General features: G+C 46.3%; 1 protein-coding gene across 1 annotated transcript; it reads right to left on the reverse strand.

Moving 5' to 3' along the window:
- Positions 1 to 7,434: 7,434 nt before the first annotated feature.
- Positions 7,435 to 21,916, reverse strand: Ddx18 (DEAD-box helicase 18). Its single transcript, XM_055601890.1, has 13 exons — positions 21,748 to 21,916; positions 19,923 to 20,216; positions 18,209 to 18,319; positions 16,447 to 16,582; positions 16,033 to 16,133; positions 15,624 to 15,938; positions 14,097 to 14,236; positions 13,195 to 13,356; positions 12,416 to 12,568; positions 11,387 to 11,500; positions 9,376 to 9,432; positions 8,900 to 9,077; positions 7,435 to 7,737 (listed from the first exon to the last, which is right to left on the reverse strand). The coding sequence occupies exons 1-13, from the start codon at positions 21,830 to 21,832 to the stop codon at positions 7,595 to 7,597; spliced, it is 1,989 nt and encodes a 662-aa protein (XP_055457865.1). The 5' UTR covers positions 21,833 to 21,916; the 3' UTR covers positions 7,435 to 7,594.
- Between the last annotated feature and the right edge of the window lie 1,700 nt (positions 21,917 to 23,616).

Consider the following 23,616-nt stretch of genomic DNA (forward strand, 5'->3'; position numbering starts at 1 on the left):
TTGAGATAAAATTACACAATTAACTGAAATCACCAAATATTCGATTCTGCTGGTTTGGAACCATGGAAGGTAAAGGTGTAGTGGGAGAGCCAGGATCTGCGGCTGTAGAAGCACTCATACTCCTGTCACTGAGTGCCTCCAGAAAGGTGCTGTTGTCCCAAGTGCTCTGATTCCTTCTCCGTTGCCTCTCCATCATCTCATGGGGGAGGGAGGGTGAACTAATCTTTGTAAAGAGTCCATACTACTGATTCGTTTTAGCTGTAAACTTGAAGCAGTCTAGAATCATGTGGGAAGGGACTCTTGATGAGGAATTATCTTGATCAGATTGAGAATGTCCGTGGGGGCATTGTTTTGATTAATTGAGGTGCGAAGACACAGAGAATTGTCTGTGTCTGTGGCACCATTGCCTATGCAGCGGGTCCTGAACAATGTAAGAGGGGGAAGCCGGCTGAGAGCAAGAAAGAACACAGTAAGTTTGCCCCAGACTGTGGACCAGTTCTACCTAACCTCACACACACGAGGCAAACGTTCTGTACTGCCTGGATTCCAAACTACCTCCCAATTGAAGTCTAGTTCTCAATGATCAAAAGCCAGCAACTCTGACCTCATTAGCATGGTACTTTCCTTGTCTGCATGGTGCAGAGGCTGAGAACCTGGCCGCTGCCCAGACCACAAGGCCCCGTCCTTCAGCAGTTGCCACCTGGTACTGACAGCCTAGACACGTGGCTCTTAGCTATCAGAATGAGCCACTCAAACACTGTAGAACATATTTTCCCTCAGCCAGCCCACAAACTTTCTCTAAAATAGATAGATCATATATGGACACACTATATGACAGATAGAGAGTTGCCTAGGAGACAAACCTCTGGGGCGATGAGGTTTGAAAACCTACCGCAAACTAGCATGATTCCGTGGACGGAGGTCTCTGGCTGAGTAAAAAGGAGAAGGCAAAGTGAGCACCAGTAACTTGCCCTCTCTGCTTTCTGACTGAACATACAGTGTGGCCAGCCGCCTCGCCCGCCCGCCACGCCTTCCGCAGGAGGGTGGCCTGTGTCTAGTAGGTCTGGGCTAGAGGCTTCTCCACCGTGTCCCCCTCTTTCTCTCTCCATAGCAGTCTGGGTAACTATCTGTATTGGAAATGGCACGTACCCTACTGAGCGTCCTCCTGTGAGGCTGTAATCTTCTCTTCTTCTGGGGAAATTTACCAGCCCTAGGCTACTGTGGGCCCTAAGCAATCAGGGTCTGTAGATGGCAGCTCATAGGGTAGATACACAGTAACTAAAGAGATGAATGATGCCCCCTTTCTCCCTGTCTGGGAAGCAGAGACAACCTCGCTATAAGCATGTACCACAGGCTGCTTGCCAACCACATGGCACTGGACCTCCTCTTTCAGCCCTCAAAGGGGGAATCAAGGCCTAGCTGCTAATTCATAGGCCTGAATTCTCCACAGAGCCCTTGCCATGCTGCTATGTGTCCATGACAATATGTCTCTTAATAAATCCACCTCAATATCGCTTGGAACTCTTATTTGGGACCTTACAGTATCTTCAAACTGTGAGCCCCAAAGCCCTCCTTACTTCCTTGGGTAGTTTTGCCTTGTGTCTTTTCATAGCCATGAAGAAGTATTTTTATATATCTTGTCACCCACCTGTGCCATGAATGTCCATGGGTTCTTAGTCTTTTTTTTTCCCCTCCAGAATGGGCTTTTACTAGGCAGCCCAGGCTAGCCTCAACTCACAGGTCTGCCTTAGCATCCAGAGCAGCTGGAGCTACAGGCTGGAGTCACCACTGATTTATCTGTTTTTATGTCTGGAGTCTGTATGCTGGCCTCTGCCATGCAAAACAGATACTTAAGAGTTGAACAAAAAAATGAAAAACAAACAAAAACTGGAGTAAAACTCTGAGTACTCCCAACTCTTATCACCAAAAGGCGTTTGAAAGAGTATTTTCATCCCAGGCCAGTGAGATGGATCGGCTGGTAAAGTCTGTGCACTAGAGTTTGATCGCTGGAAAGCACGTAAAGGTGGAAAGGGAATTGACTCTTTCAGCTTCCACACGGCAGCATGTGCCTACAACCCCCGTGCTGTGGGGAGTGGAGATAGGAAGATCACTGGGGCTTGCTTGCTGCCACTCTACCTCCAGGTTTAGTGGGAGACCCTGTCTCAAGGTAATAAGGCAGAGACAGCCAACCAACACCAGCTAAGGCTGACAACCTACATTCTGTCCCTGGGATCCACATGCTAGGAGAGAACTGACTTCCTCTAGTTGTCCTCTGGCCTTCACATACATGGGTTGGCGCGCGCGCACACACACACACACACACACACACAAACACACACACCTCCATCTCCATCGTGCTTGGAAGAGCCTGTTCCTTGCCTGCTCCAGCTCTAAAGTGTACAAGGCATGCCGTGTGTCCCCATCCACCTATTCAAAGCCAGGCATGCCATTTCTTCAAATCTCTCTGGCATCTTATCTTTTATTCTGATCTTGACTTAGTTACTTGTGTGTGTGTGTGTGGGGGGTTATATATGTGTAGAGGTCAGAGGACAACTGCGGGAGCTGGTTCTCCTTCCACCATGTGGGTGGATCAGGAATCAAATTCTGGTGCTCAGGCTTGGCAGCAAGTGCCTTTATCCAGACATCCGGGGGACCCCTTACTCTGACCTTCATAGCCTCATAAAAATACTGACATTGCAGTGTGTCCATGTGAACAGTCCAAGATTACCATCCAATCTCAAAACTATTATTTGGTTTTGTACATCATAGAGATCAGGATGGCCTTGAACTCATGATGCTCCTGCACCCTCAGGCTCTTCTCAGATGCTCAAATACATGCTATGAGAATGAGGCCAAGGGCAGTGCTCCTGTGGTGCCTGGTCTGCTCTCAGCAGCTCCACAGCATCAGGCTTGAGGCTAAGCTTTGTCCTGTCTCCCACATAGCTGTTCTTTTGGCCTCTGCCTCTTGTGGTTTCTCCTGCCTGTGTCTTTGGATACAGCCAGCATTCTTCTACAGGAAGAACAGAGGACAAAGGCCACCTCAGCTAGCTTTTAGTCAGAGTGGACCAGTCTCAGCTCTGGGGTGAATTCAGGTCTGAAACTGGGCCAGGGCACTTACTAGCTGTCATGGCCTCTTCTGGTTTGTGTTAACTCCTTATTAACACTAGGATGAGACCATGCTTCTCAAGTTTGCTCTTGCTTGGTGAAGTGCTTAGTTCAAGTAACTCATGTGTGGTGGTGCATGCCACTGCTCTAGTGCTCCTGAGTGATGCAGGAAGGTCAGGGAGGCTCAAGTTCATACTTAGCACAGATCTGTCTCTCCACACGCTCTGAGAACGTGGGCCTGGCGAAAGGCCACCCTGGTCTCCCAATGCTTTGTGCCTCCCCACAAAGACAAATAAAAGCTCTACTACTCCAGGATCAAGTTGCCTGTGCCAGCTCAGCAGGTCCTGTCAAGGTAGCTGCCTTTCTGGTTTGGGCCCATCTCAGAGGCCCTCTGCTGGCCACATGGGGGAACCATGGAAAACTGTGCACAAGCACTTGCAATGTGCCAGTGCTTACGTTCAGATCAGAGGATAATTTGTAGGACTTGGACCTCTCCTGCCCTGTCCTGGGGATCAAGCTCCAGTCATCAGGCTTGGCTACGAATGTCTTCACCCACTGAACTATCCTGATCGCATGATCTCCCCAAAGGCTTTTAGCCGCTTACTGGCCTAAAGCACCCTAAAGCCTACTTAATGGTGTGAGGACCAGGACCTTTCCTGTTTGGCTGCTGATCTTGACAGCTTTAGTCTCTGTGAGCTCACAGCTTGACCACATACATGATCCTTGGGGCTATCGTTCCTTCCTCCCTTCCTATGGATGAAGAAACGACTGAGGGAAAGTTACATCAACTTCTCACTATAAGCTCTTCCACCATCCAGAAACTGTCCTGGAAGCTCTGATACTCTCTGCTCTGCCCTTCTCCAGATAATCCCCATGGAGGCAGAACAATGGCAACAATCCCACTCTTAGGGCCTTTGAAGCCTACAGATCTGGAGCAGGCTCTTCCAGGCTGAGCTGCCTCATGTGCTTTGATGTGTACTTGCACTACAAGTTTCAAAACCTGACTGCTTAAAAGTAACTCTTCCCTGAGCCCAGGAGTAGGAAGCTGCAGCCCTAGAGAGCGGAGATGCAGGCAGCAACCTGGCTATTTCACATACAGCAGAGGCAGACACAGAAAGCAAACCATAAACGCTGCATCTTTGCGTTCTTAGGATGAACAAGAAGCCAGAGTGATAGAAAAGGAAACTGAGGCTGGGGATGTGGCTCAGTGAGTAGAGTGCTTGCCTAGCATGCACAAAGACCTGAGTTCATTCACCAGTACTGTGTAATAGCTACAGGGTGCATGCTTGTAATCCCAGCATTCCAGAAGTAGAGGCAGGAGGACCAGAAGTTCAAGATCCTTCACAACTACACAGAATTTGGAGTCAGTCTGAATTACATGAGATCCTAAAATAAAAATAATAAATAGAGAATTGGAAAAACAATATTTTGAGATTCTCAGGCAGCCCAGGCTGGCCTCAAACTTGCTATGTAGCAGAGGATGGCCCTGAACTCCTGAAGCAGCTTGGAAAATACTCAGCAAAGAAGGTGGTGGCTACGTCTGTCTCCAGCGATGTCAAGCACAGATGCTGCCTGGATGCTCAGCCAACAGAACCATTCCCAAGCCTCAGAACCGGAAGAGGTGGCTCTCCTCAATCTGTTCCTGAATCTGTTGAGCAGATGTATCTGCCTGCTTCAGACTAGGCCATAGGATGTTTGCTTCTCTGATGGGAGGTGTGTGACTAAATACCTGGCAGGAACAACTGAAGGAAGGAAAGGTTTATTGTAGCTCACAGGTCGAAAGTCCATCATGGTGGAGAGGCATGGGACACCTGCTCACACAGCATCACGGTGAAGAGGCAGAGGTGTGGCTGCTGGTGCACTGCAGCCCACAGAACATCCAGAGTGGCTCTTCCCTCCTCAGGTAAGCCTTTCTGGAAACATCCTGTGTTGTGTCCAGTGATCCTAAATCCCATCAAGTTGACTGTTCCTCCTAACCATCACAGGAGGTGAGCTTAGCAGCCCTTGAGGACTCGAACAGTATTGTTTCCTGGAAACAATAGATGCTGCACAGCAACTCAAAATCAACAGCCTTGCCCCACACAGTGACAGGCGTGGATGCTGACTTGGGAGGACTTCCCTCCAAAGGGCACGTGGCCAAGAAAAATGTTTTATCTCCTGTGTGGATACCAACCACAGACTGAATGTGGCACTGTTAATGATCCCAGGCTGCTGATAGCAGGCTTCCCACACAAGGCAAACAAAGGCACAGCTGCTGCCCTCTGGCAAGCCTGCGCATCTGCCTCCTGATGATCCTGATCGCTGGTGGATGACTTCACGTATTAATAGCATTTCTGGTGCTGGCCTTTCAACTGGCCAAGACCATAGCACAGTGCCAGGTACTCATGCTCATGTGAGCACACAGGAAGCACAGGCACAGATGTGAGCGCGAGGCTACCCTGGTCTACACAGTGAGCAACAGGTAGAGCTCCAGACAGTTACTGTCAAACTTAATCAGAGTGGGCAAGGTTCAACAGAGTTACACATGGAGATTCAGAACTTTACAAATAGCTGCACGAGAATCACTCAAGCAGGTTCCCTGGCCCATCAGTGGTAGACTAAAGCTCCCAGGGAAAAGGCAAGGCAACATCACTGCCTCAGTAAGGAGAACTGCACTCACATACACACAAGAAAAACTAACAAACCTCTGAGATCATAATTATTAAATGCCGGGGGTTATGAACCCAGGAAGGTAAGTAGTCAAAACTTAGTGGTACCTGGCAATTTTGGATTTCAATGACTGACAACAAAATACAACTTTGTAGTTAGATGCCACACAGGACAACTCTGGAGTGCAAGGGCTCCTCTAAGATCTGACTGAACCACTGCTTAATTTGACCCGTTCACTTGCAGTGGTCTTCATTTACAGATCTCACAGGAAGTCAGCTCTGACCCAGTGCCAAGCACTGTCCAGGAGAAAGTCTCAGTGCACTGAGACACAGGGTGGCCTCCTGCACCCTGAGCTGGAGGAGGGCCACCTCAAGTTGTGTTGCCATCAATCTAAATGAGCATTCCCTTTGTTTTCTCATTTTCATGTGTATTCATGTGAACAGAGATCTGAGGCTGACAATCACTGCTGAGTGTTCTTCCACATAACTGACACAAGGTCTTTCAAACTCAGGGCCCATCACTAATGCTACCTGTAATCATAGGTGGGCTGTTGTGTCCACCTGTCACATACGTGTACCAGAAATCTTAGGACCTGGCGTGGCAAATGTTTTATATGTGCTTTGTGTCCCTTTAGTTTTTAAATAATGGCTTTGTTAGCCAGGCAAGGAGGTGCATGCTTTTAATTTAATCCATGCATTTTTAGGCAGAGACAGGAGGGTACCTATGAGTTCAAGACTAGCCTGTTCTACTCAGTAAAATAAGGTCCAGAAAGCCTTTGCTAAGTTACTGCATGGTATTTCACTTTTCTTGTTGTTGAGTCAACAATGTCTAACCTCTTCCAGTGTTGACTGCCAGCGCACTTCTTTTTTGTTTTTGAGACAGGGTTTCTCCACCCTGGAGCTCACTCTGTTGACCAGGCTGTCTTGGAAATCAGAGATCCACTGCCTCCCCCTCCTGACTGCTGGGATTAAAGGAGTACGCCACCAACACACGGCTCCCAAGTATTTCTTGCTATTGTAGATCTGTGAGCACAAATATGTGCATGTCATGGCAACCTGTGACAAACAACAGTCTTTGCCTTTCATATTGTTAGAAACAGTACCTAGCTGTGAAAGGGCAAGACAGTGTAGAAGTTCCTACATTTTGTATTCTTGCTGAGGCCATTTCGAATTTTAACTAGGATTTGATCTTCTTGATGGAGACTCTCATGGAAAATTACCCAACTCTATTCCAGGAACCCAAGGCCAAGATGGCTGAGCTAACTTACCTTAGCTTCTGTTAAACTGCCTGCTTGTGCAAACTTCCCACTGCAGCTGCATCATGTGCCTTTTGCCTCTAAAAGCTTCATGCTCTAAATGGTCAGACTACACCTGGGTCCCAAATACCTGACCTGAGTGCAGTCCCAGCTGAAATAAAGAATTTCAAGTAGCTACACACTGAGGCTGAGTAATCATCTCTGGTGGGCTCCTTAAGACATAGCTGGCCTTAGTCATCCAAGGATTCACCTCCCATCTTACTGTAGGGATGCTGGGATTGTATAGGCCTTCCTGAGCCTGTTTTTCATAGTTTCTGGGGATGTGAACTCAGCTTCTTTATCTCCCCACCCAATTAAATGTTCTTGAAAACAACAAACACCCATTGTTTAAAGACAGGAACACACCAAAAGGAAAAGGTATAAAAGACATTTAAACAATGAGATAATTTGTTTTATGAGAATATTTAAAAATAAAATATTGTCATCACAGTAAAGACAAGAAGATCATAAAGGTATATAAAAAAAGTTCTTTTTCTAAAGAGAGAGGGGAAATTAGGGAGAGTCAGTCAGATGGAAGGCCATTCCTCAGTGAGAGAACTGCCTGCGGTCTGCTGGCTTCTTGTTGATGTGTTTAAAGATCTTGGACTTCTCCACTTTCTTTGTTTTCTGGTACCCGAATCCGCCGCCACCTCCTCTCTTTTTAAGCTTACCATCATGGCTGCTCACGTCTACAGGAGAATGTTAAGGAAGCCAAACAACAAGGACAAGCTGCATGAGAGAAAGGCCCAACATGCCCAGCACTGACCCCGCACCACACTCTCGACCAATAGAGATGTGGAGTCTGAAGCTGAGCAATGAACTTGCAGACCAGGCATGACAATAAGCTTGTACAGCAAAATGAACAGGCATGACTTAAAGTGCAGTAGCCACATGGATCAACATACTATAATCATGGGGAGCAGGATAACGGAATTAAGAGGTCATCTGAACCCAGCAAAAATATGCACAGCATCACTGAAAATGCCTTTCAGGTGTGCTGAGACCAGAGTCTGAGAGGCCTGTGAGCTACCAAGTCGTCTTTTCTCTCACACAATTCAACACTGTCATTACAGCAGACTTTCACAAGGTCTCAGGTGGAGCTGCTGATCACTCTGGTCCTGGAACCCCCTCAGGAGTTACTATAGTAACATTAAAAAGCACTCCTCATATCTGGTTCTTTCTTCTGAAAACAGTCAATACTCAAGCAGAAATGCAAAAACACCAGACTACAATGGAAGCAACTGGTTCTTTTGCCCTTTACCCAGAACAAAGCTCAGGTTTGCTTTCTGTGGCCAGCCTTGTCACTTCCATGTAGCTACCCCTCCAGTGGCCACAGGAGGCAATCACTGTTCTCTTCAGCTGCTACTCTTCACCTTCGTGCTTCCACCATGAAGACACAACTAGCTGCCTTTCACTGACGGTCATATTCCTGCCTCTTTTTGAGGTTCTTCTGTGTGTATGCAGGCACGTGTGCCATAGAACACACTGACATCAGAGGCCTTTTGGAGATGTTCGACTTTCCCCTTCCACTGGGGGGTCTAGAAACAAACTTAGGTTGCCAGGGTCACTGGGCCAACACTTTTGCCTTCTGAGGCACACTGCCAGCCAGCCTTAGTTCTTTAGATTTATATCCTTGTAGGTTTTAAATCTGCCTTATTTTGGTAATTCCCACGCTAGTGAGAAGCCCTTGCATGACCCCTTCCCTATGCTAATTAGGCCAACAGACAAGGACCAGGATGAACACTAGAGCCTTTTGCTGGCAGCTGAGGTACACACCAACTAACTGCTAAGCCCTGACAGCCCCACTAAGCCCCTAACTGCAGCACAGTGCAGTAACAAAAAAAAGGATACTCAGGTCAACAAATGGAGGAACCTTAAAACCGAAAGACAGAGCGACCTGAGGCAAATTTAAGTTGTTCACATTGAAGATCTGCTTGAGAGAGTGGGAGTCATATGCTCGGATGTAGGATTTGTATGCTTCCTGGGCAGACTTGTGGAGGAAGTAGTTCTTTTCGATCAGTTTTTCCAGCTGGAAAAGAAAGAAAAAAACAGGCCTCAACTGTCAGAACAGCTGTCCTACAAAAACACTTGTTTTAGCACACTTGATCTTGGCAAAGCCAGGCAGCACAGGTAAGGCTGTGGTTCTGGCAGGCTACCTGAGAGGAGGAACCATGCATGCAGGAGGAACCCTTAAGGACCTCACAGACTAATCCAGCATCACCCACAAGTGAGGGAACTCAGGGGAGTAACTGTAAAACTCCAAAAGACAGTATTAGGTCAGGTGATCTCTTCCCCAGAAAGATAATTAAAACAGGTGAAAAGCATACCTGAGACTGAATATCAGATACTTTAGACCAGGAAAAGTCAAATTGATTCAGTGGAACCTAGGGAAACAGAAGTGTAAATGTTGGTAAGAGGGGCACTCAGCTTTAGATGTGAGAAAGGTGAAGTTCCCATCAGCACTGACAGCAAGGAGCAGTGCTGCTTCTGAGGACAGAGATGCCTAGGCTGTACAACCCTCAGGACAGGGTGTCGCAAGACACTTGATCCCACTGTGAACCCCGAGACTGTGAACTGCAAAATCCTATTTTTAGGTGTGGGGTGGCTTAGCCCTGGCACACACCTTTAATAAAGGAGGGTCATGGAGGTGAAGGGTCTTTAAGATAGGTGGAGGAGAAAGAGCTTTTGGGCTTTCAGCTTTTTCCTCTGGGACATGAGCCGAGAAGAAAGGCCTTTTTCTTTCTGGGACCTCAGCTGAGGAAGGTCAGCTGGGTGCTTTCTCTTGCCTCTCTGAGCTAGTAATCTTTCAGCACAGCAGTTGATTCACTGGTCTTCATTGGTAAAACCAAATGAGTGAGATTTTTTTTTTAAACAACAACAGGGACTGTGATTTGCTCCTTGCTGCCTCCTGTCATTACAGCATTCCATCTCAGCCTTGCTAAGTTGCCGTGAATCCTGCATGGGAGCTTGCATTTCTTCCTTCCTCAAAACAGAGGTGAGGAACTGAGCAAGTGGCTGCCAAGGTCCCTTCAGGATCCTGACATTCAGGGTGATTAATAAATGATTACCTCCTTTTCCCCTTTTTCCTAACAGGGCCAGCCTTGTACCTGCTGTGATCCTCCTGCCTCTGCTTCCTGACTGCTGGGATTACACCATGGCAGGGATGAATACCTCTTTCCTCTATACCAGGAGAGGTCCTTCAATACCACTGTGTCTGGTGCTTATGGCACCAAGGCCATGTCAGGATGACTCCAGCTCCCCCAAGGATTTATTATTACCCTTACATAGCTGGAAAAAACATAGACACAACCTGTGTTTGTCCTACAGACTAAAAAAAGAAAATTGGTCTGTAAGGACTGGTTCCTACTCTCTTTTCAGAGGGCATACCTGCAGTTCTACAGAACAGATGAGGAAGTGGTAGAGCAACCTCTGAAGGTGCATTTGTGTGCTGGGAACATATAGGGGTTAGAAATCAGACAACTTGCTGAAGCCTTGTCCTGTGGAGATCTAGGAAAAGAGCAGTGAGGCAAAGTGTGCAGAGGCCTCTGGGCAACACCAGGAAACTGTCATATTGTAGGAAGGAGAAAATCCACATGGAGACTCTCCCCAAGGGTGTCATGATGCCAATGGCACAGGCAAACTGGCTTGCCATATACCTAGTAGGCCTGAAACTAGGAGGCCAAAAGCAGTCTGGATGCATTCTGTTCTGGCAAGATAAAATAAGGACAAAGCCAGGTAGTTTGGGGACTGAGAAAAGAGACAAACCACTGTTGCAAAAAGGCAGACTGAGGAGGCCGAGGCAGAGTTTCTCCAGGAGAAACTCCAGGAGACTTGAGATGGCAAATCGCTGGCAACCCCCGGGGTCCAGGGATGTTTGGGAAGAGCCAGGAGAGGGAGAAAGAAGCTGACACAGGGAGATACAGATCTGCTGCTCTTCTACGACAGAAGGATGAGAAGCCACACAGCAGAGTGCAGGGACACTCGGGGAGTGGACATGGGTGGAACAGAGCTGCAGAACCAGAAGGACATCAGGATGAGAAGCCGCACAGCAGAGTGCAGGGACACTCGGGGAGTGGACATGGGTGGAACAGAGCTGCAGAACCAGAAGGCAGTCTCCAACAGTGGAAACAGAGCTGGGCACTGAACACAGGCCTGTTCCTTCTGTCCATGCTTCCTGAGCAGAAACACACACCACCTCACCCAGTGACCAGTTGCACCTGTTTGCCACCACCTCAATTTCAGTCAAGCCCTGCCCTGCCATCTACAGATGGTACCCGAGAAGAATCCTTACAGCAAGACGAGTTTCCTCCCAATTTAAGATTTTCCAAAGGCCTTTACCTTGGACTGCTTCAAGTAACGAAGGAAACCCAACTCCTCAGGGCGCAGGATGAGCAGGGCGTGCCCTCTTCCATTCAGGCCCCTGGCCGTTCGACCCACACGATGAATGTATTCCTGTGGCGAGAAGAAAACCTGGTCTAAGTTACGACTTCTTCAAAGTCTGCAACCAGCATCTTGGCTGTGTCCTGCGATGAAAGGAAGCATGCGAGCACAGCTACACTAGATGGCGCACCAACCACAGGCAGGGCCAGCATTCCCTCTGCGGATTCCCCCCCACCCACCAGGGAAGATAAGCCTCACAGCAGCCACACCAACTCCGTAAGAAAAGCTCCACAGGCTGTCACACTAACATGGAATTAGTAAAATGGCCATTACAGTTCATCTTCCAAATAGCTAGTCAGTAATTTATTATAACTTGCTGCTTACTGAAACTACTCCTGTGCATGTGCTGGAGTCAGAGGTAGAGGCCAAGCGTCTTCCTCTATGGGTCTCTGCCTGGTTTTTCCAGGCAGGCTTGCTCACTGAACCTGGAGCTTGTTGTTTCAGTTAGATGGCTGTACCACGCCCCCCATGAAGTTCTCTACCATGCCTGGCCTTACTCTGGTACTTACTCTACTGTAAACACTAGACCTTTATCTACTTCCTTTCAGAATTGTTACTTTGGACAGCAGCTGGACACATCACTCCAAGGACCCAGAATTCCTAACTTAGAAGTCATAGATGCCCCTCAAACCTCTTTGCACACCCTTTTGAGTTCCACAGGGTCCCTGGTACTTATTATATTTTGAGACAAGGTTTCTCTATGTAGTCTTGGCTGCCCTGGAACTCACTCTGTAGACCAGGGTGGCCTCAAACTCAGAGATTAGACTGCCTTTCCCCACCCCAAACATTGAGATTAAAGGTGCGCGCCACCACCACCGGACCCCTGACACTTATTAACACCAGCCCTATAGCTGTTTCCTACAGGACATGCTTCTCTGGGCCGCAAGCGCACTCCTTCACACAGAAGCATTCTAAGACACTGGTTACCTTGGGGTCATCAGGAGGGTCATACTGAACAATCCAGTCCACTTCAGGAATGTCCAGCCCTCTGGCTGCCACATCAGTGCACAGCAGTATTCCCGAATCTGCGTTGCAGAATTGGAAGAACGTAGTTGTTCGCTTATTTTGTTTTTGCTTTCCCTAGATTCAAAGGCAACAAGAGCATAAAACCCATTCAAGTTTTTTTTTTTTAGAGATGAATGCAGACCCAATCAACTGTGGAACCGCTACCATACTTTGGTTCAAGCTTACTCCCGCCTGGTGTCCTATGTCCCCAACTAGATCCCAAGCCTTCTGAGGGGGAGGGTGTCTGTCACTCCTTTTTAAGATCTTATTAGCCTGTATTTACACGTTTAGAGGTTACACTTTGTCACACTGACCCCATTCCCCTCCCCTGTCCCCTCTCACTCCTGCTGACTCCCTTCTTCTTTTCATGTCTGTGTGTGACCCAGGAAGCGTTGGAAAGCACAGGTGAGAGGAACTTGCGGGCACCTCACCTATGGCTACGCCACTCAGGGAAAGTGTCTCTAACCATGAACTTGCTACAGATCCTCAAGAGGAACACAGCCTTGAGAGCCCCCCACGGTCCAGTCTTCTCTAAGTAATCACACCTCTTTTCAGATCCCGTGTAGACCCAACCGACCACTGGAAGATGAACTATCTATCATCTCTGGTCTATGCTCACAGGGATTAATACCTCCAGTCTAAAGTGCCCAGAACTTTACACGCTCACCGCGTTTCTCAACAAGCTCCCAGCCCCCACTTACATGGATGGCCAAAACAGGCAGGTCAATGTAGTTCAGTAGCTCATAGTGGTATTTCACAGACATACATGATGAAAAGAAGACCATGACTTTCTTCTTCCGGTTCTTCTTAAGGAATGTGAAGAGCAGAAGGAACCTCTTTTCAGAGGGACAAACAACATATCCCTGAAACAGTGCAGGTGAGGTTACTCACGAAGCCATTTTTCAGCTTCATTAAGCAAAAGAATGTGTTTCAACACAGCAACATACTGCAAAGCCTTTCTGCCACATTTAAGGGCTATATACCAACCCCAATTATATGAAATCATGTACTAACAGAAAGATTTTACCTCGGGGCTAGGAAGACAGCTCAGGAGGTAAAAGGCTGTGGACACATACCCAGTGGGGAAAGCTATCAAGCAAGATTAGCTGAGTCTGCAAGCCCTGGATTCAAACAAGGCCCTCCTCAGTAGCGAGCAGGAAGACGCCTGCCATCAGTCTCTGGCTTGCTTACACACACTCTCTCTCTCTCTCAAGCTGAAACTTGTTTTCATTAGCTCACCTCAGACCTGGCCCCTCTTCTCTAACTTCCACAGCAATGCACCTGCTCCCCAAGCTGTACTGCCCTGGCACCTTATGGAAGTTTATTAAAAAGTTCTAGCTGCGTTTAAAACTAGCAGCAACTGATAATGCTTCCCACATAAAAGGCAGCATCCACAGAGCAGAAACTGGCCGCATCATTCAGAGTTCACAGTATTTTATACTCAAGGGTCAGAGACACCACACTCAAGTCTGCTGATCCGACTTATATCCATCAGTCCATTTGCCCTGTGGATCACTCTGAACAAGCACAAGGAAACACGAAGAAAGATTCCACAAGGCTTTACTTACTTTTTAATATGTACTAAGCTAGTCATAAACAGTACCTGCTCAAGACCATCCACTGTGGCGACCTCTTTATCGTCATCAACACCCACATACAAAGGCTCTTTTTTCAGAGAAATTCTTGCCAAGTCTTCAACTTTTCGAGTTTGTGTGGCAGAAAAGAGCATGGTTTGCCTGCGTGCTAAAAAGACACAAAAATAGCCCAAACCTTCCAAAGACCTAAGTGCCTCACAATTGCACTTTAGGCAGAAATTCCTGGAAGGGGGGGGGGATACACTGTTGGTTGGGGTTCTCAGAAACCAGCAGGAGTAAGAAGGCTCTATAAACATGGTAACTTAGATGAAAAGATAAATCCACCCTAGGCAAATCAAACCCAAGTGATGGGTGGCTAAGGTTCCCCCAGCCATCACCAATGCCTTCTTGAAGTTATTTATAAAAAAGGAGGCGCTTAGCCCTACAACTAGTAGTGAATGCTGACAGAAAATCTCAACAGTCCCAAGCTGGAAACATACACGCCTGTCACATCACTAGCAGAACGGATTATACTCTACAGTGCAGCCCTTGCGACACCTAAAAGGAGCTGCAAGGTGAGATAGGAAGTACACATCATCCCGCCATACCTACAGGTTTAGAGAACACAGGCTGTTGTGTGAGGGCAGAGGAGGCTGCTCAACAGCTGGAAGAGAAGTTATTTGTATGGGGTAGAGAAGCCCGGCTAGCTCAGTATGTACGGGGTATGATGTATGTATGTATGTATGTATGTGAGCATGTATGGGGTAGAGACTGCAGTGGCCATCACCTTGTGTGCAGTTATGAATTAAAAGGAGTACACATGTTAGAGTATCAAAATTAGAGGTTTAAAGTTGAATGGTTTATTTACTATTTTTAAATTGGTGTGTCTGTGTGCCAAGGTGCCTTCAGAAGCCAGAGCAGTTAGATCCCCTGGAGCTTGAGTTAGAGTGGTATGGGTGATAGGAACCAACCTGGGTCCTCTGCAAGAGCAGTGTGTGTTGTAATTGCTGAGCCACCTCTCTAAGTGAAGACAATTTGTTTGTTTTTTGAGGCCAAGTCTTATGTAGTTCTGGGGTCAAACTCTCTGCAGTCAAGGTCTGAGGGATGACCTTGATCTCCTGCTTCCATGCCTGGATATTTTTATGGTTTCCTCCGTCAATTACATTTCAGAACAGCATTGTACAATGTAGAGGATCATGGCCTCATTATAGATGTTAAGCAATTTATCATGTTGGCAAATTTCATCTAAGAATAGAACATGGAAGGTAAGACTTGGAGATAAAAACAGGGAAGGCAGCAGAGAGGGGACCCAACCAGAGAGCTCAACTCTCACAAGGAAATCTTTCCATTTGGACTGCTGAACTTGCATTTTAAGCTTATGAAATGATACTGTGCTGTATGAAGCCAGAAGTTGTTTGATGCCTTTTCTGAAGTCAACAAGCACAAATTTCTCGCATGGCCAGAGTAAAGTTCTGATACTAAGGCAGCATTTTCCTACAAGATCACCAATCACGGACCTCTACTCTGTGAGCCCCATGCAGATGCTGCCTACTTACTTGGCAAAAGCTTAATAATTTGCTTTAATTCTTCTTCAAAGCCAACATCCAAGATGCGATCAGCCTCATCAATAACCAGGCACTGCAGGTTCTTGTACATAAACCCTGGAGTGTTCTGCATGTGGTCCAGGAGCCGACCTGGGGTGGCCACGATGATGTTGATCCCATTGATGAGCTTCTGGGCTTCGGCGGACCTGTTACTGCCACCCATGATCAGTCCGTATGTGTGAACGTGGTGCGTCATCAGCTCCTTAAGAACACCAAAGGTCTGCATGGCCAGTTCTCTGGTAGGAGAGAGAATCAGGACTCCTGTTCCTGAAAGGCAGAAGGTGACAGAAGGTTATTTCCACAAGTCCTTAAGAGACACAACTCCTAGTGAAATGACCGCAGAAAGAGACAGAGACCTTACCATTCCTGGGCATGAACTTCAACTTGACAATGAGCTCGATCACAGGGATGAGGAAAGCAAGGGTCTTGCCACTCCCAGTTTTTGCAGCTGCCAGAAGATCCCTTAGGATTGCAGAGAGAAGGATATTCACTTGACTCATGCAGGTGCACGCCTACCACACACTCTATGCCACCAGCACACTCTAGGCTCCCCGCAAGAACTCAATGACACGGCTCTGCTAGTCAGCTCAGCATGCATATCTCAGGAAGACTGCTACAATTTTTTTTCAAACACCAGTAAATAACTCGTCTTTAATTAGTATAGCCAGATATAAATCCATGCAGAGAACAGAATCAGCGGGACACATGCATTCCCCTTAAAACTCCATAGTCCCAAGGGCAGGAAGGAATGTCCCTGCATCTATGTCAATCATACCTGCCTTCCAGAAGTGGTCTGATACTTTTATGCTGGATCTCTGTCATGTGCTTGAAGCCCATTTCTTTTATAGCCTTCAGAGTGTTTTCATGGACGAGATTAGACAAGGAAGCAAATGAAGTGTCCTCAAAGGCACCTACGCAGAAGATTGCTCACTATCAGCAAGATGTTTAAAGCGAGTGCTGGCACAGCTGTCTAAATCCCCCTCCACAGAAGGGTTTTGGAGGAGACTAATGCACAATCACTACTAAGATAATGCTGAGACAATAACCCAGAGAAAATGAAATGTTTAAGTACGGTTAAAAAGTGTAAACACTGGGGCTGAGGAGATGGCTCAGTGTTAAGAGCACTTGCTGCTGTTGCAGAGGACCTGGGTGCAGTTCCTAACACCCACACGACAGCTCTTCACCACCACAGTTCTGGTTCCAGGGATTAAAATGACTTCTAATCTCCATGGACACCAGGCATACATGATACATACATGTTGGCAAAGTACCATATACATAAAACGGAGTATAGACATTAAAGATAACAAAAACCGAGCCTAGGGTTGGGGATTTAGCTCAGTGGCAGAGTACTTGTAAGGCCCTGGGTTTGGTCCTCAGCTCTGAAAACAAACAAAATAACAAAAACTGAGCCTAAAGCCAACCAAGAGTAGACAATCTGACTGCAAAAGGATTCCCAAGAAAGCCACAGCACTCTGGAGCACTCCTGTGACCACCACCGTGCCATGCCCTGGCCACAGCTGTGGCCAGTAACAACGGTCCTGACTTGTGACTGATGTCATAGGGAAACACCCACAACCAATCCCTAATTCAGTGTGGCATTCGATAGATACATAATGCTCTTATAAAACAGGCTTTGTTAAATAAAGCCAAATAAAGAGTTCTGAACATTTTTTCTAAAAACGACTTTACTTTTAATTATGTCTGTTCGTGTGCACTCTCCAGTGGAAGCTCGCGGCATCAGGATGCCCCAGGAGGTGGAGTGGCTGGCAGGTGGTTGGGAGCCACTCAGCATGGGTGCCTGTCTCTGGTCCTCTGCTCTCAGTTGCTAAGCATCTCTCCAGCTTCATGGGACAGGTTTAAGGCAGGCTACTGTGAGGGTAGCTGCAGTCAATGCATTTTTACTTCTATTTTCAACTTCAGCAGCTTAATGGGATACAGCCCCACTATAAGAAAGGAACATCTCAACTGACCCTGGGCTGGAGAACTCTTTATGTGCATGTGAACTGAACTCAGCACCTTGTGTATGCTGGGCAAGTGGTTATCCTATGTATCTCAAGATGCTGTATGGCAGCCCAGACCTCCACACTCCAGATGTCAGCAGACATCCCTAGTCAGGCTTGAAATGTAGAGCTGCTTGATGTGGAGAACAAAACTGTCCTGGCTGAGAACCACCTCTATAACTTTCTTGTTTTTCTTTCTCCGTCGACTGCACATTAATACTATCCCACCAGCTCACTTCAGCAGTCTCGGTTATGCATTAAAATACTGAAGCCACACCTAAGTATTTTAACAAGCAAGCAAGCAAGCAAGCAAACAAAAGTTCGTAAATCAAACAGCTCAAACAACTCCTAGGAAGTTCTGGCAAGAGTAATAAATTCTAGTTTAAATTGATTCCAAAAGCTGTGAGACTATGGAATGATTAAACAATTAGGAATGCAGAGAAAAGAAAAAAAGGACTGAAAAAAGTGCCTACATACTACAAAGAAACGTAACATTTCTAAGAAGAGACACCTGGAAAAGTCCCTGGTCATCACCTGTCAGTCCTAGGGGCAGGCTGGGCACCTCACTGTCATTTGCCTTCTCCACACCATCTTCTGTTTCCTCACGAGCCTCTGTGTTCTCTTCTGTTTTTGCTTTTTTGGTGTCTCGGTTTAAAACAAACAAAGTAATCAAATAAAATTCCCTTTATTATTAAATAACAAATGAGAATGAAAGATCTGTAAAGAAATTGTTAGAAACTTTTCAGGAAGAGATCTGTTCAGTATTTAGAAATTTTCGAGGTATAACAAAACAATGTTTTAAAGTTTCTTAAAGCATTACACTATCTTTCTTAGCTTTAAAAAGTATTTTTGTTGTTTTTCTCAAGAGAGGGTTTTTCTGTGTAGCCTTGGCTATCCTGGACTTACTTTGTAGACCAGGCTGGCTTCGAACTTACAGATTTCTCCCTGTCTCTGTCTCCCTGACTGCTGGGTTTACAAGTGTGTGCCGCTGTGCCTGCCTGTTGTTGTTTTGAGACAGGATTTCTCCGTGTAGTTTGTCTGTCCTGGAATTTGCCTTGTGGATCAGGCTGGCCTTGAACTCCAAACTCAAACTGCCTCTGTCTTTCGCTTGCTGGGAATAGAGGCATGCACTAACAACACAAGGCTCTAAAAAGAGATTTCAAAAGTCCCAGTAAGTAATAACAGGACAGCAATTATGAGCTCCACACGAGGAAAAAAAAGCTCATGTTCATTAAGGCAATTTTAAATTAGGTCCACACAAACACCAATATTTTCCTCTCTTGCCATTTTATTTCTGCAAGTCACTTCTGCTGTGAAGATGAACACTAAAAGCTCGAGGCTCTTCATGCTCCCAGTTAAGACTAAAGCAAAGGCAACTGTTTCTTAGCTGGGTGACAGAAACTGGACAGTCTGGACTGTTGTGAAGGTGTAAGTGGCAAAGGAGGATAGGTCGGGCCTTTCTCACTTCTGCACTCCATTTTCAAAGGATGGTCCTAGTCTACCTTTCTAGTACTACCTATGAATATAAAATACTGCATACTAGGTTCAAATGAGCTGAGAGGTAGCTAAGATGGTTAGCTACCATTTTAGCCTACCTCATTTGCAGACAGCTCAACCAGAGGCTCACCTTTCACCAAAATTTAACATCACCCTCCTTCCCTACTCTTCAGACACTATCCTGTACTTTCTGCTCAGTTGGAAATCAGTGTTTGTTTATTCACAACTTTTCTACATGTTATTTTATATACTCTGCAAGTAAGTCTCCTTATGGGGAAAAGGGCTTATAGAAAATACATGGGTAATAGACAAGTCAATCAAGAGGTCAAAGAATCATCAGCGTGAAGTTCCCACATATAAAGAAGCCCAGGGAGATACTTCCCATTATCAGCTTGGACCTGTACATGGTTGAAGTTCTGAAACTATGGGAATATGCACAGCCTGAAGACTACACAATGGTTATATTCAGCTTACTTAAATAAAAAGCCCAACTAACTGCTCCCCCGACCCGAGTGGAGTATTATAAATCTAAATAAATTCTTACAAATGTGAGTTTTTCCCAAGGTTAGCCAATTTAAAAACAGGACCCAAATTTGTGGAAAATGAAAGCCCACCTCCCTTCTCCACTGGCTGCCAGGCCAGTCTCTCACATGCTGGTGTACACTGGGGATGCCTCACACAAGCAACAGAGGGAAGTGAACAACAGCTGAAAAGCTATCCGAATGGCTGACATCAAAGAAAAGAAACCTACCAGGCCCAGCATCGACTGCTACTTTCCTCCTCTTCTTCTTCTTTTTCTTTTTTGGCTCTGAATCAGGAGACACTGCTGCTGCTGCTGCTTCTCCATTGGTTAAAGTGGAATGTTTTTGGGGTGATCTTTTAACTTTTGCATTTTCCACTGTCTCTTCGGGCATGCCTCCACCTTGTGCTTCTGCTGAGCCTTCACTCACAGAACGCTTCAGGGCTTTTTTAACTTTTCCAACTTTTCCTGTTTCTTCAGGCACATTTCCATTTTGAGGTTGTGAGAGGCTTGTGTCTGAAGCGTCTGTTTAAAAGTAGAACTTACATTGTGACAAGGAAGAGTAAGTCTACTCATAAACACTGACCTTCACAGGACAAATTCTATAGTTTCAGAAACTCCAATCATTTAGTTTTACTCCTATGTTCACTGCTGACACTAAAAGGCACATTTTCTTAAAAAAAAAAAATCATCAGAAAAGGAAAGTTTTCTCTGTTTAAGGCCACGCAAAAGTCTCTGATAGGAAAATGCCAACAAGGTCACATCATTTAATCAAAGGGGTTAGAAAGCAGTAATGAAAAGAAACATTTTTAACATTAAGTCCTTGACCTGGCAGTGGCAGTGCTCACCTTTAATCTCAGCACTTGGGAGGCGGAGGCAGAGGCAGAGGCAGGCGGATCTCGGAGTTCGAGGTCAAGCCTGGTCTATCTAAGGAGCTGGTTCTAGACAGCTGGGGCTAAGAAACTGATAAACATAACTGACATTTATTTTATAGTCCCACAATTATTACTTAAATAATTTCATTCAAACCTAAGCTTCCTAGCCATTGGTGGACTGAAAATTCAGTAATAAACCCCACTTATTTGCCCTATTAAAGCCCCAAACTATCTTCACAAGGTTTCTCTGTTCCTAGGAGAGAATGAAAGCAACACCATGTTTAGTTTACACAATTACCCACAAGAAGTAGCTACCTAGTGTTAATTATTCTTCAGGAAATAAAGGAACTTCAAAACTTATGCCAAAAATACGCTACTAACTTTCAACTATTACGTGTTGAAAATTATGCATGCCTCAGTACTCCCCAGAGGTCTCATATCAGATATTTATATTACAATTCACAAGAGTGGCAAAATTAGTTATTAAGTAGCAACGAAATAATTTTATGGTGGGGGGGTCACCACAGCTGTATTAAAGGGTCGCAGCAATAGGAAGGTCGCGAACCACTAATTTAGATCTTACAGGTAACCTAATCAAGCTACAGAAACCGCAAGAAGAAAGGTGACATGTGTTAACTTCTCCTTTAAGTCGCTGTGCCCCAAACCAGGCATTTAGGGATTTACAAACTAAGTTGGGTGCGACAAGAACACGGAGAGGTTTTTGACTTTAACATGTGGTGAGGATCGCTGCAGGAATGAGAGCCGGCTCGGCAGACGGTAGAGGAAATCAGTGACGTGGGGAAAAAAAATTCGTAAGCTTGAGTCGGGGATGATCCAGAGATTAAATCAAAGTCTGGACTGTACGGTACCTAGATATAAAGTTCTCCGTGGGACCTAAAGATAATGGGAACGTCTAAGACGCAGGGTGATCGGTAGGTTTTGCTGAATGTGTTGCCAGACGAAAGAGAAGCCTGGGAAGGAAGCCGGAGGCCTCCGGCTCCCGCCCTGAACCGAGAAACCCACGCTGGAATAGGCAGGACTAAGGCCCACGGGGGCTGAGACCCAGGAGGCCTGTTCGCGCCGCGCGTCCGTCCTAGGCTCCTGCCGGAAGCTGCCCCGCGCACGGCGGGGTTCCCGGGGTCTCGGCGTCGCTCGCCACCGCGGGGGTCAGCACAGCTCACCTTGCAGCTTCAGGTTCCGCTGCCGCAGCTTGGCGTTGCGCTTCTCGATCTTCTTGCGCAGGAGTTTCATCTGTAAGTGCGACATGTTGCCCGGCGGGCTGCACCGAGCGCCGGGGGCACGTGCGCACCAGCAACTCGGAAGTGTGGCGCTGGACGCGGCGGACCCGTGGGGCGGAAGTGCTTCCGGGCGGAAACGGTTCCCGGCGCTCTAGGGTCCCTTTGGAAACCGAATTTCGCGCAGCGCCCCCTGGGGAGGTGGAGGACGCATTGTGAACCTGTTCGCCTTGCTGTGGAGCGCGTAGACAAACGCAGTTTTTAGTTTTCCAAACCGAGACTGAACAGAAGATTGGAAGTCAGAATTTCTCGTGGCTCAGAAGATTCTGTTCCCCCTCACTGCTAGAGAGGTTCCACTATCAGGTGAGAAGACGTTTAAGGCTTAAAAGCTTCTTGCTTTGGAGACGGGCGTGGTGCTGCACGCCTTTAATCTCAGCACTAGGAAGGCTGAGTTTTGTGAGTTTGAGACCAGCCTGGTCCTATGGCAGGTTCTAGGCTACCCCTTCCCTTCAACAAAGCAAACAAAAAGAAAAACAAACAACCCCCCCAAAAAACAAAACAAAAAAAACCCAAAATCTTCAACTTGGGTCCTGTATTACACAAATGTTTTTCCTCACAGCATAGTTACCAGTTATTCAGGGCTTCCCCCCGTCTCTCTGTCTCTGTCTCTCTCTCTTCGTGTGTCTGTCTCTCTTTCTCTCTCTCACTGTCTCTTTCTCTCTCTATCCCCCCAGAGCTACACATTAAAACGTATAGAAGTATTTCAATTGTGGCTGAGGAGATGGTTCCGTCTGTATAGAGGTTGCCTTGCAAGCATAAAGACTTGGGGTCCATCTACTCCGCATAGAAAGCCAGTTGCAGTGGGGCTCAGTGGTTAGCATCCTGGTAAGACCTAGGCCCAGGAGAAACATGTTTCAAGGTGAATAGTGCCTGAGTGATGACATCTGTGATGGCTATTCTTGGTTGTCAACTTGGTTGACTACATCTGGAATGAACTACAATCCAGAAATGGAGGGCACACCTGTGAGAGATTGTTTTTGCTTGGTTTGAAGTGAGGGAATCTACATCTAGTCCAGAACTTTGAGGTTAGAGTCATGGGGTAAAAGAAATCAGTCTGTTTTACCAACACCTTAGAATTGATAGAAATAATGGACACCCTTGCTTCCTTTGAGGTAGGAAGACATAGGCCTTTGATCCAGATCTTGAGGCTGGAAGGTACATCTTTAATCTGGGCTTCACCTGCTACTAGAAATTTATAGAAGAACACGGATGTGCTCTTTGCTGCTTGCCTGGTCTTGCTGGCAAATTCCTTCCTTCGCTGGCATTAGAGCCAACTTGTTTGGGATCCCGGCATATACTGAAGACCAGCTGAGACACCCAGTCGGATTTTTGGACTTTCTGTTTACAGCCAGTGATTGTTAGATTAGCTAGATTAGTTAGGATTTACTGCAGCCTGTAAGTAATAAGTCATTCCAATAAATCATAAATATTGGGGAGAGAGACACAAGAGAATTATTTTATAAGTTCTGTTACTCTAGAGAACCCTGACTAATACAATATCCAAGATCATCTTTTATCAACAGATACACACACACACACACACACACCATACCAGCCGTATTTAATTTACACAGACTATGCCTTATCCATGCAATTCTTTGAATTTTCTTTTGGGATCTGTAAACCAGAAATGTGTTTGTAAAGTAGAAAGTGGATTCGTATACTCTAATCAAATAAGAAGGGCTTTGATTCATGGGGTAAAGAAATTGGTCTGTTTTACCGACACTTTAGAGTTGTTAAAAATAATGGACACAC

The sequence above is a fragment of the Psammomys obesus genome, unplaced genomic scaffold, assembly GCF_907164565.1.
Source record: "Psammomys obesus unplaced genomic scaffold, mPsaObe1.curated_primary_1811, whole genome shotgun sequence".
Taxonomy (NCBI): domain Eukaryota; kingdom Metazoa; phylum Chordata; class Mammalia; order Rodentia; family Muridae; genus Psammomys; species Psammomys obesus.

What these genes read in the sequence shown, in the direction of transcription:
- Ddx18 (XM_055601890.1), bottom strand. Translation starts at nt 21,832, where the DNA reads ATGTCGCACTTACAGATGAAACTCCTGCGCAAGAAGATCGAGAAGCGC. An exon ending in ACCCTCCTGATGACCCCAAG is followed by an intron (nt 11,501 to 12,415) that starts GTAACCAGTGTC and finishes TTCTCGCCACAG; the next exon opens with GAATACATTCATCGTGTGGG. An exon ending in TATCTGATATTCAGTCTCAG is followed by an intron (nt 9,078 to 9,375) that starts GTATGCTTTTCA and finishes TTTCTTTTCCAG; the next exon opens with CTGGAAAAACTGATCGAAAA.